Here is a 13,446-nt window from a genome sequence, read left to right as displayed (position 1 = left end):
TGACCTGAATAGGAGTACCTTGTTGTAGGTATACTACATATTATGGATATGTCATCTATGTTTGATGTGAATTGACAATAAACAAGTTAAAATGAACAAAAAAAAAACATGTAAATATTAGATCCATTTTGAACTTTACAGAAAATATCAGGACAGAAAATAATGTGTGAGTCTCAGCATAAAGTCCATCCCTGCTAACTGAGTCTGATTAAATATTGATGAAAATAGGTTAGTGATGTGTTGCCTTTTGAGACAACAAAGACACACAGTAGTGATATATCACTTCGACGACCACTCACCAAATTCTAGACTCTGGTTTACACATATTTGTTGCTTTTTTTTAGTCACAGTTGTTGTTATACCGGTGTAAATGTTCTAATGAACACGTATTGCTCTTCTGGAAATAAAGGAAGTCAAATCTTCATTTTTAAACAAAATAATATTTGGAATCAACACTGCAGAGATCATACTAAATCAGTTAAATACCATCATGTTGCACCGTTTTACGAATTAAAATAAAACAAAAATCATTGATCAATAAATCCACTTCAATGAAGTAAAGTTTATGTCAGTAATTGTTTAGAGGAAATAAAATAATATATTTGGATTATTTGTCTATATACAGGTGTAAAGTCTCTAATTGTTGTGTGTTGACTGATAAATAACATATTTGATCTGACAAACAAAGAACACTTTTCTCCTCTGGTCATGAACGTGGCTTATGACATATTTTCATTTCACATGATTTTTTATGTTTGAAAGTAGAGAAGAAAAAAGAGCACTTTTGAAGATTTTAGTCTCATTTTTTCTTGTTTTATCAGTTGACATCAACTTACATAGTTGCATGTTGTTAACAATATTGTCCACATTCAGGTATTGAAGTCACACAAAATAAGTAAAGAACACTCACTATTTATTTTTCAGTTTCTTACTCCTGAATGAGATGGTTAACAAAGCTAGTCCAGGCCCGGGTAGATTTTAAGATATTCATACAGGGGACCACTTTTATATATTTTACTTTAGGAATTAGTGTGTTTGTGTGAGTTACCTCTATATAGGTCAAATGTAGAATACAATGATTGATGACGTCTTCAGCAGGGTTGTGTAACTAAAAAGTGTTTTTTCAAATGATAAACACATGTCTGATTCTTTGTAGCTGGAGATGCTGTGCTAGTGAGTGACCCAGTTTTGGCTAGTCTCTCTGCCTCTACATGTTTGGCTGATGGTGCACTTTCTGATTAGTGTTAAATAATTCAATGTCTTTGCATGAATTTTACATTTTCATGTTCATTAAGCACCGTGAGATTTGAGCAGACACGGAAGCGCCAGGAAAATTTGAATGCAAAAAAAACCCCATTAAGCTTCCAGGTAGTTTATTGTTCACTAAACATAAACAACATGATGTCACTCTTCTTTTAAGAGAGCACATGGGCGAGATCACAAGGGGTCGGCTCTCTGGTGCTTGGCAGGGCTGGGATTGCAGTTTCCCTTCTGCTTGTGCGGTTTAAATTCCCAGCCTGGTGAGCTTTCAAACAACCGCCACGTCAGCTCACATCTTTTCATGGACTGTTTGTGTCCGCAGAGGAACCGGCACCAGCAACATTGTCAACTACACTAGAAGCATGACAGCAGTCCATGATACAAACCACTGGAGGATTCAATGTAAAATGTTTATTTCACGATAAATTGAAAAAAGGCTATTGTAGACATTAACCTGCTCATTCAAGTTAAATTACCTAAATTCTAGTTTTGTTGTTAAAATGTTTATCTCTCTTTGCAATGAGTCACACGTTTACTCATGTCAGTAGACTGTGGGCAGCTTGTAGCTCATTCATCAGCATTTAGGACCATTCATGGAAATCTGGAGCAAATAGCAGCACCTAGAAGAAAGCATTTTGAACATATTTCTTGTTTCATTAAGTGAGATGTAGAATATTAATATTGCAATGCATTCTTCATTTATAAGACATAATTGACTTAAGGATTATCCTTCTTTGCAAATTTGTATTGATTGTGCATTTGGTTTTAAACTTTGGTTGACAACATAAGTTTGATTTTGTTTTGTCTCTTCTAATTCAGTCAAGCCAAAGAGATGTTTTATCAAAGTGGATATACTGTAGCACTCTGGTGCAGCCTGTTGTCTTCACACAAAAAGAGTGAGATCTTCATGAATCCGTGGGCCCACTTGTTTGTTTCTTTTCACACCAATTGAAAACTTTTAATGTTTTCACTTTGAAGTTAGATCTCCTTAGATATGAATGCACATGTTCTACTCCTCTGGCCTCAACAACCACCTATGGTCTTGTAGCTGTGGGCACAGAGGAGCATCACAAACGTTTTGGTCCAAGTCTGACAAGATACAGTCGAAACCAGAAGTTTACATACACTGAATAAAAAGACACATACACTTTTTTTTTTGTCATTGTTTGACATGAAATCAAAGTAAGCGTTTCCTGTTTAAGGTCAATTACGATAACCAAAATTATTTCCATTTGCTAAATGCCAGAATAATGACAAAGATATTTTTTTTAGATAATTTTGTATTATTTTCTTGAAAGTGATAAGTTTACATACAGCTCATTAGTCTTTTGTACCATTGCCTTTAAACTGTATGACCGGGATCAAACGTTTTGGATATCCTTCCACAAGCTTCTCACAGTAGTTAGCAGGAACTTTGGCCCATTCCTCCTGACAGAACTGGTATAACTGAGCCAAGTTCGTGGGCCGCCTTGCTCGCACAAGCCCATACATTTTCAATAGGGTTAAAGTCATGGCTTTGTGATGGCCACTCCATGACTTTGTTATCCTTAAGCCACTCTGTAACCAGTTTGGCAGTATGCTTCGGGTCATTGTCCATTTGGAAGACCCATTTGCGCCCAAGCTTCAACTTCCTGGCTGATGTCTTGAGATGTTGCTTCAATATTTCCACAGTCTTCTTTTCTCATGATGCCATCTATTTTGTGAAGTGCACCAGTCCCTCGTGCAATAAAACAACCCCACAACATGATAAGGTAAGGTAAGGTAAGGTTGAACTTTATTGATCTATATAATTATATAATTATAATTTTATTGATGCTGCCACACCCGTATTTCACAGTTGGAATGGTGTTCTCAGGCTTGCAAGCTTCCCCCTTTTTCCTCCAAACATAACGATGGTCGTTACGGCCAAACAGTTCAATTTTTGTTTCGTCAGACCACAGGACATGTCTCCAAAAATTAAGATCTCTGTCCATGTGTGCATTTGCAAACTGAAATCTGTTTCTTTAGATTTCCTCCTGGCAGAGTCACGCCGGTACAGTACTCGTTTCACGGTGGATAATGACACACTCTTACCAGCTTCAGGATCTTCACAAGATCTGTTGCTGCTGTTCTTAGCTTGACCAAAGCATGCTCGTCACTGGGACACAGAACCCGTCTTCTTCCTGAGCGATATGATGGCTGGACATTCCAATGGTGTGTTTACTTGCGTATAATAGTCTGAAAAAGGGGCACCTTCTAGAAATTGCACCCAAGGATGAACCAGACTTATGCAAGTCCACAATCCTCTTCCTGAGGTCTTTGCTGATTTCTTTTCACTTTCCCATGATATTTTCACAAAGAAGCAGTGAGGTTCAGGTGTGCCTTAAAATGCATCCACAGGTGTGACTCAAATCAACTCAAATGTTGTCAATCAGAAGCTTCCAACGACATGACATCATCCTCTCAACATTATCTCGGCTTTACCAAATTATTTAAAGGCACAGTAACCATAGTGTATGTAAACTAATGACTTTCAAGAAAATGAAAAAAATGTCTAAAAAATTATCTTTGTCATTATTCTGGTATTTAGCAAATAGAAATATTTTTTCCTAATTGATCTAAAACAGGAAACGTTTAATTTGATTTCATGTAAAACAATGACAAAAAAAAATGTGTATGTGTCGTTTTATACAGTGTATGTAAACTTCTGGTTTCAACTGTATGTTCTCAATTTAAATAAATTCATAATTGTCAGTTTCATAATTTGAGTGAGGCAAGAAGCGAGATGCTACATAACATGTGTATACATGTGTATAAAAGTCTTTGATTCCAGGTCCTCCAACCGACAGTCCTCCCTCCATTATCTTCATCTAGACATGGAGAAACATCCTCCAGCTCAGGAGTGTAGAAGTGGGTCACAGACTGCAGTGGCGCTAAATGCCTCGTCTGGGAAAGTTACTCTAAATAAAACATCAGCAGTGCAACACAGAGGAGGAGCAGGTGACGTCAGTGTTCATCTCATTGTGGGTAAAGTGGGATTTCTGACATTAGTGTGATTTACATTCAATGTTTTCTCACCTGTGATTTGTCTTCGAGCTCAAACATGCTCAAAAAGAACATCTGGACGGGAGCCGTAGTCGGATTTTGGGTTGCCATGGTGACGTCGTAGTAACGCAGCAGAACAAATATAAGACGTGAATGAGCTGAACTCACGATGTCATATATCGTAATCCATTACAAGCACAGAGATATATTTGTTAAAGTTATCACCCAGACACAGAAGATTAGTATTTAAAGATAAAAACAACCCCCTTGGAAACTGGTTAGACATCGTGGACATCTAGTGTAACTACAAGTCTGTGCATTTCTAAACTGCATATGAGTTCTTTGGGATTTAAGAAATGTATTTTACACAAGTTATATAAGTACTAAATGCATATTTGTATTGTCATGTTGGTGAGATTTTAATACTAAACTGAAATACACAGTATGTCCCTTGTTACACACAACAGAGACATTTAATCATCCTGGTGGTCACTTTTACAAATGTGACATCATCAGCATCTCTCAATATTTGGCTCTCTGGAATAACAGTAAGTCATCAAACAAAAGAATGGATGTTTAAAGGCATGATTTTTTAAAAGGTTATGGTCATCAGTAGTTTTTGCAGGAGCTTCATTCATAAAGATTTGTGTGTCATAAGAAGAAATCCAATTAAAGAAACTAGGACTGCGTGTAACAACCTGAGAGGATTAGAGACCTTGTGACCTCATAAGTACTCACAACATCATGACACCATGAAGACGGTTGTTGGTTTCATCACAAAGCTGTTTATCTTGAGTGTCTTTGAGAAAAAGATGAAGATTGAGGGGCAACTGTTTGACCTGACATTCAATAACCCGTATACAGTTCATAAAAAAGTTAATTTTAATCAATGTAACCAAGGGCTGAAATTGGCCCCGTGCCAGACTTTGGACCCTTTTAGTTTATTCAACTGTCCCTTTTAATTACGTGTAATGGTATCAAGTGGATGATTGGAGTGTTTTTAAGCTCCTTGGCCAAGAGTGAAAGGACAAGTCAATATGTGGACAGTCAGAAGACATTTCTTTCAGGAGTTCTTGCCTTAGATCCACCTGATAGCCTGACATTTAGAAACATTTGAAGGACAGACTGTTTGAGCCAGTGAGACCTGATCCCCCCCACACACAAGCAAACAGGAGAGCCACTGACGTTGCCATACCATGGGTGGAGTGTGCCCTCAATCCACCAGGAACAGATCCACCTTCGGCTTTGTATGCCCGAATGATAGCCGAGGTCACCCATTGAGAAAACCTCTGAGGGTAGACCACCTCACCGAGCCAACATCCGTCGTTGCAGATAAACAATGTACGAACTGAACGCAACCAATTCAATTGAATTTTATATAAAGTGTCTTGTCATAGCAGTGTTATTTCAAGACACTTTACATTTTAGGTAAGCACAGCAACTTAAAAATGAGTGAGTGTGGCAGTGACAAGGACAAACTTATTTTTAGAAGGCAGAAACCTAGATGCAGAACAAGACTCAGTGTTGACAGCCTCCTGCTGCGACTGGCATATTATATTTAAAAACTAAAGCATTTATGTTCGTTGCACTTTGCTTTATTTTAGTTGCCTTAATCTAACAAATAAAACTTTACAAAAGCTACAGAGACAGGCTTTTGACCGTTCGACAAATTGGGGCATCAGTCAGTATAGGATGAACTAAATTTCAGTACAACACAGTATTCACACACACATGCGTACGCCTATCTTATTCGATCATCAAAGACAGTCGATCATTGTTCAGATGACGTTACAGTATGCACCCTCCCAGCCCCTCAACCCCCCGCACAACAGGTGAACAATACAAGTTCATATTTACTGTAAATAAATAGAAGTATACAGATGTTTTCAGCACAATTTTAATGTACCCCTTCAGCACAAACTTAAGGTATTTTCAAACTTAAAATTCTTGCGTTTAAACTAATTTTAATCAAGATTTTCTATCAAAATGATTAAAAAAAAAAATATATATATATTATTCTAGATCGCTAGAAGGAACCTGTCAGTGATAAAAAACAGCCATTAACCTACCTGCATTAAGCTCTTTTTACATTTTATATGAAGGTAACTTTGGTTTTGTCAGTATCCCCTCCTTACGCGATCACAACTTTTTCTTCTAGATCAACCAAGACCCCCATATACCTACATAGCTATAGCAACACTGACACCTAGTGGTAACAAAACATCAATGATTGTTACAATGATGACTATGAATACTGTAATTTTGTGAATACTGTACTGACATCCTATACTGATACATGCCACCAACAAGCTAAAAGAAACATTAGGAAGTTCTACTTCAGTTTCACTATTGCTTAAAAGATAAGTGATCGACAATGACATGTTAGAGCAAAGACCTTTTTATCTGTACAGACATTCTATCTTATGTGTTTGGTCCCCAATCATGTGTTTTCAGGTTATTTAGCTTGCCGAGAACTTTCCGCTAGCTATCAGAGTGCCTAGGAAGTATTGAAGGCCTGGCAAGCTAAAATGCATCATCCCTCAGTAGCGGTAAAACTCAGATAAGGAGGATGAGCGGAAAAGGAGGATGAGTACAGGGAGCTCATCAAGGACTTTGTCAAATGGTGTGACAACAATCATCTGCTCCTAAACACCACCAAGACCAGGGAGATGGTTGTGGATTTCCGGAGATCCAGGGTGCACCCAGAACCCGTTCTCATCAAGGGGGGACTATGTGGAGGTGGTGCACACCTACAAATACCTGGGAGTACAGCTGGATGACAGGCTGGACTGGACCACCAACAAAGATGCTCTGTGCAGGAAAAGACAGAGTCGTTTGTACTTCCTTCGAAGGCTGGCATCCTTCAACGTCTGCAGGAAGCTGCTACAGACCTTCTACCAGTCTGTGGTAGCAAGTGCCCTCCTGTACTCAGTGATGTGCTGGGGGGGCAGTCTAAAGAAGAAGGACGCTTCACGCCTGGACAAACTAATAAGGAAGGCAGGCTCTGTTGTAGGCACAGAACTGGAGAGTCTGACATCCATAGCTGAGAGACGCACACTCAACAGGCTCCTGTCCATCATAGACAATCCACACCATCCACTTCACAGCACCATAGACAGACAGAGGAGCTTCAGTGACAGACTGCTGTCAATGTCATGCTCCACAGAAAGAGGAGATCATTCCTCCCCCATGCCATCAGACTCTTCAACCTGCATAATACATTACACACGCAAGCACACATGTACATGTTCATCTCATTCTTTTTAATGTCTTTATATATTTTTTATATATTTTTTTCTTTTTTCCTTTTTATACATATGTTTCAGTTTATATTTAGACTGTACATAGACTTGCATGCCTATTATGTTTCTATCTTGTAACATATTCTGGAGCTGCTGAACTTTGAATTTCTCTGTGAGATGAATAAAGTATCTATCTATCTATCTATCTATCTATCTATCTATCTATCTATCTATCTATCTATCTATCTATCTATCTATCTATCTATCTATCTATCTATCTAATCTCTCAGGATGATGAACGGCTCGCTCCATGGAGATCAATGACGTGTGCAGGAGTGATCTCTTGTAAACAACATGAGCCTCCTGCAGTGAACTCGACGGCCTCACTTCTCGGCGGGACAGCAGATTAGATGGAGGAAAACACAGGGACCCAAAACAGAAGACAGACGACAGATCCGCTAATTCAGACCTTATTTGTTTGGCAGATACTATCAAGTTCTGTGTTTGTTTGGACCGCAACTCTGCCCAAACTTGGCCAACGTCTTGACCGCTTGTTGAAGGATTCAGTTCGGAATATAATTGTCAGTATAGAATAGGTTGATTACCTTCAAAACAAAAACATGTATTAGTCTCAATACATTTCAATAAATGCCAAAGTTGAGTTTATTCTAAATATTTTTGTCCAAGATTTTTAAGAGTAGAAGATATTTCATTTAATGTTGTTTAGAATCTGAATATTTAGACAGAACTATTACAGGCCATAATGATGTTGAGGCGATATAAAGTTTGATGATAATTTTATTGTGAAACGATTTAGATAAATGAAAATAGTGCTTATAACTTTGTTCTTGTTAGTGTTCTTTAAGTTATTCAGAATACTAACTCTTTGATATTCTGGTCACACCTCTGAGTTGAAATGGATTATGGTCTGGACAAGTATTTTAATCTCATTGACGCACTAGGAGACCGGGTTACTTAACAGATTTACTACAGATTAGTCCTGGCAGGTTATTCGTGTCTTAGGTAGAAATAGGATGCAGGGCACGTTAGACGACACACAGATCTGACGAGCCCCGAGAAACAACGATGGAGAGACTGGCACAGACAACAAGCACAGGAGGTGTGTACCGCAGAGTGGCGTTTCCACGGAGGGTTTGGCGAGCAGCGACCAGAGGAGCTTCATCTCACTTTGTAGGCAGCTCCATCATGATCCTGTCCACCTTCACAGCGTCGTCTGTGGCCATGAACTACTGGAAACGGTTGCAGGCGTCGAAGCCCCGGACGAAAACCTTGTGACAATACACTGGATGTTGGATAAGAAGATGTCGTTTTGATAGACTTGCAAAGAAAGAAGATCTGTCACGTTAAATCAAAACCTTTAAAAAAACTTGGTGCTTGGTTTGCCTCCCGAGATTATCCAGATGATGTACCTCAACGTCTCCTTCACCTGATGAACCTGAACCTGGTGTCAAAACGTGTTGGAAAATGTGTGCCGACTACTTTATGCTCAAGTTGTGCTTTGAGTTCATTGAACGTAACTATTGTTTAACCCCTGCATAGTTTCCATTACATCGTTGTCTTTTTTATGCACATGTTCAACTCTTGTAACTTTTGATCATCCGCATCACTGGTGAATCATGTAAAAAATTAGTAAATAAATTAGCAAGTTGAAGTGTGAATGGAGCCAGGTGTGATTTGTTAAGCATTACAACTTTGAGCAATAGTGACACATGATGCATTAGTAGTATATGCATTTGTTTTAGTCCAAAGACATTAATTAATCATAACCACACAACAAATCAAGTGTAAATCTAAACTACACTCAATCTGATAAATGACTTAATTTAATCCAAATCCAAATGTAATATTCATGAACTTTATAGTCTTGACCGATTTTCGCGTTTTTGGGGCTGCATATTTTATTTCAAATATAAAGTACATTAAGACGGTCAGCTTTAAATTAAATTTGTAACATAAACATAATCTTTTTGTTATGTTGTTTATAGTGTTTTTGTCTGATAATTAGTTTCCACATTGATCTCACGCAACAATATCTTTGGTTATGAATATATTTCAGATAATCATTGTTAAAGTGAGACCGTTCTTTATTATTTAAACTCTTATGACATTATGCTGATATATCGTAGGTCTGGGATGACAGCGCCCTAATGGGTGAAATGGATTTGACTTTCGCCAGCTGATGGCAACGAGCTTCTGTGTAATAACAACTTACACCTGCACTAAGTTTATTTTAAATTCTACACAGTATATGAAATAACACCAACAGCGCAACAATCGTAATGTAGCTTTCACACCACCAGAGGGAAGTATTGTAACTAGAGACCAGACTGTACCAAACAAGAAAAATCTTCAAACCTTTTACAAATTAAGAGAATTAATATATTTCAAGAAACCTATTGTAACAATTTACATCACAGCATAGGTTTAGTAAAAGGGTTTTATCTTCACAGTGTGCAAAGGCTCTTCAGTCTTCTCTCCCTGAAGAATCGATGCGTTGGTTTGACGTCTTTTTTAACACCTGGTGAAGTGATAAACGACAACATGGATTTGTTCTTCTGCCGCTGTGCCTTCTTTTCCCCGTCCTCCTCGTCGTCATCATCCCTGAAGCAGAGTAGAATAAATGATCAAAACTCTCATTAAACATACAGTCATTAGACGACAGAAAACTGCTCACCAGTGGACCGCGACAGCCTTGCTGTCCATCAAGGTTTTTGCTGTGCTCCAGCTGAAGCGGACGAACTGAGGGAAACCAAAGACCGGGTCCAAGTTCTTAAGCAGCCATGCTTTGGTTTTTGGGTCTGAAGAATGTGGAATAAATCACAATATACAAATAAGAATTACTTACTTACTTACTTACAATATACACGAGGATTGGAATTTGGTGAAGTTTTAACTGAAGTTACCATTTGGGTATCCCGAGCCATAGTCTGTGTCCACACCTTCCAGGTCCTCCACAAAGTCCCAACCTTTGACCACTCGATCTCTGGCCACCTGTTTATCAACAGATGCTGATTTTTTAACAAGCCGATAGTCTCAACATTTTCAAAATCCATTAAGATTAACACACTCTGATCCTCGTTTGATTTATTGGCTTGACAGTAGAAAAAATTCAATATATTTTTCCATCAACAAAAAGTCAAAATTAATTAAACCAAAAAATATGCATTAGAAACATCAAGTTGTATGAAGATCTGGCAAGCGAAGCATTTCGCAGTGATGACAGATAACACCCATGGTTCAAGCGCAGTGAAAATTAGAGTTTAATAAATTAAGATTGATACCAACCTTTGCACAGATACTGGCTGCACTCACGATAGGAAAGAGAGAATCAGCCTTTGGTCTGACAGACACCTCGATACCCGGGAAGATCTTGGAGAGCTTGTCCTCGTACTTCTGTGCTGGACCAACGGTGTCCACAAAAATCTACCAACATTTTCAATATTAATATTGCTGACAAATCAAGTTGCTTTAAACATGATAAAGATTAAAAGTTTATAGGGTTAAGCACTAATGGTCTGCTTGTCAGGCATCCATTAGACCTCTGCAGCTCATTGAGAGTTCAGCAGCATGTCTTGTCTATGAACTGCCAAAATTATGAATGAAGAGAATGAATGTTTAAGGGTAACTACTGTTCTGATTTATGCGTCTCTTAAATTGATCTTGGATCTCTATTGCACTCATCAGTATGTGTCGGTTTGTACAAAACTCTTTAAATTTAAATATTTACATTCTAAAATTTTCCATGATTGTCTGGAGATAAAATCTTGTTTACCATAACTTTTCCTAATCTGCTGTGATTGGTCAAACATGGTTTTTGGGTTGGTCACGGCATGTCATCAACGATGGAAAACTCCACTTCCAAAGGACTCATTGTATAAAAAAAGTGGGGCATGATTACAGCTGGCTGGAGGAGAGGTGAAGACCATGATTACGTCATAATGGGCTCTGCCCTTGTAACCTCTCGTTCGCCAGGATTTCAGACAAGGGAGAACTAAAAAAATAACAATATTGTAATATTTGGGGGTATTTTTACAATAACAATAGATAGATGATATTCTTTAAATGTGTGCTTTTACAGCCGGAGTTATAGCACATCATTTGTTTATCGTGGATTATATTAATGGACATAACTGTTAAAAGGAAATTCCTAAGGCTTCTACGGATTTTTGGACTACATAGGCTGCGTTTTCACATTTGTTGGCCTTTAAGTGTTATTTACATTATGTACAAAAATAAATCAATAATAAATAAGGTATTTGTCCAGGTGTAACTATTGAAAGTATACTTGTCATCTGTGGTGAGATCATACAGATAGGTCAACATACCTCCTTAAGCTGTACCCCACTGTCCAACGCAAACTGAACCAGACTGATCGCACTGTCGTGGGAAAGAGTGTTGAGATTGCATTTTGTCCTAAAACAGAAGATAGTTTAATTAGAAAGAGTAACTCAGTCAATAATGACAAACGTACCTCTGCAACATGCTGGTAGAAATGGTGTTTGGAGAGAGAATTTGCAGAGCCCAACCCATAAATGTCTTTGAATCATCGATTTTCTCAAAAAGATTTTCTCTCTCCGGTTCAGACAGAGTTTTGGAATCTAAAAAATAAATGACATGCCTGCATTAGATGTAAATCTACTTAGGACTGATCATTTTACTTAGATTACCTGCCACCTTCAAGTTCTTTAACTCGTCCTTTTTGGAAACGGGACAGAAACATATTCCATACACCATGGGCCCTGCACGAAAAATATCAAGACGAAAATCCGAAATGAGGAGCAATTTACGATATTATATTTACTAAAAAAAAAGTTAAATACAACAAGAGTATTTTGACTGTAAAGTGTACGGACAAAGTATCCATCATGTGCTCCCGTTATGGACGAGTTTATATACCGAGCACTGGTCCCCTTCCTGCTTCATCGATGCCCAGACAGCAGTCCTCTGTCCGGCAGACATCCGGAATGACAGACGACAGACGGCAACTGATAGAGTTGTCCGTCTCAAAGTCGCAGAGATCCATAACTATTGAGAGACGATGACAGAATTATGAAAACATTCTGTAAATACAGCGAGTGTGTCAAGCGTCACAATTTACAACATGCATATAGTTTATAGTTTAACTTTAAAAAATAAATATATACTGGAAAAAATATCAAGTCTGTAAAATTTACGTTGAAAATCATCGAACGTACCTTTGCTGCTTGTTTTGAACCTGATTTAGTTGATTTGGCGCCTCGCTGCTGACGTAAGTTCCGTTTTGTAATTAAATGTCGCCGCCTACGGGTCTGGAGTGTGTACTGCTGCAAACGTTAGCCGAGGAGCCTATTTTAACCAAACTACACGATATTCTTAAGATATATTCTTTTACCTATTACCCCAGTTTTTCTTACAAAAATACAAAATACTCCCGTTTTCTACTATCACCTGCTTTAGATATTAGTTGGTCATTCATATTCTTCTAATTATTTCATTTGTTTTCTATTTTTATTTATTTATTTTTTAGTTAGACACTGTTGTTTTTATTTTATATGATTTGATTTATTTATTTACTCACTTTTGATAATAGCACTTTGATAATAAAGAAATTTGGCATTTTTATTCTGATATAACTATACCCTGGAATGTGTCTTATTTTCCCTCGCTGCAATGTTTTGCCTCAACAATGCAGCCTCATCACTAATAACTTGATCATCGCCCCCCTAACCAATGATCCATCCTGTGTTAATGTACTTTGACCTCGCTTAATTTTGTCATTCATGTTCTATTCTTCTTTTACCTTGTATCTCCATCTCCTGCACTTGGTATTTTCCAGCATTGTATAGTACTGTTTTACACCTATACACCAACGGTGCATCTTTGACACCCTCACCCTCACTCGTAGAGTATCCAGAGCTAC

At 37.9% G+C, this 13,446-nt stretch overlaps 1 protein-coding gene across 1 annotated transcript; it reads right to left on the bottom strand.

The window, feature by feature from the left end:
- Positions 1–9,755: 9,755 nt before the first annotated feature.
- rnaseh2a (ribonuclease H2, subunit A) lies at positions 9,756–12,781 on the bottom strand. Its single transcript, XM_087813253.1, has 9 exons — positions 12,743–12,781; positions 12,444–12,572; positions 12,215–12,286; positions 12,019–12,145; positions 11,873–11,960; positions 10,833–10,970; positions 10,451–10,538; positions 10,222–10,345; positions 9,756–10,148 (listed from the first exon to the last, which is right to left on the bottom strand). The coding sequence occupies exons 2-9, from the start codon at positions 12,568–12,570 to the stop codon at positions 9,992–9,994; spliced, it is 921 nt and encodes a 306-aa protein (XP_087669379.1). The 5' UTR covers positions 12,571–12,572; positions 12,743–12,781; the 3' UTR covers positions 9,756–9,991.
- Between the last annotated feature and the right edge of the window lie 665 nt (positions 12,782–13,446).

This window comes from Callionymus lyra, chromosome 1 (assembly GCF_982586985.1).
Source record: "Callionymus lyra chromosome 1, fCalLyr1.hap1.1, whole genome shotgun sequence".
Taxonomy (NCBI): domain Eukaryota; kingdom Metazoa; phylum Chordata; class Actinopteri; order Syngnathiformes; family Callionymidae; genus Callionymus; species Callionymus lyra.
The sequence above is the reverse complement of the archived record's forward strand: the minus strand, read 5'-3'. Positions and strand labels throughout refer to the sequence as shown.

Excerpts from the sequence above, each read along its gene's own strand:
- rnaseh2a (XM_087813253.1), bottom strand. The coding sequence starts at position 12,570 with ATGGATCTCTGCGACTTTGAGACGGACAACTCTATCAGTTGCCGTCTG. Across the intron at positions 12,146-12,214 it reads AAAGAACTTGAAGGTGGCAG|ATTCCAAAACTCTGTCTGAA; the intron begins GTAATCTAAGTA and ends TTTATTTTTTAG. Across the intron at positions 10,149-10,221 it reads AAGGCTGTCGCGGTCCACTG|GGATGATGACGACGAGGAGG; the intron begins GTGAGCAGTTTT and ends ACTCTGCTTCAG.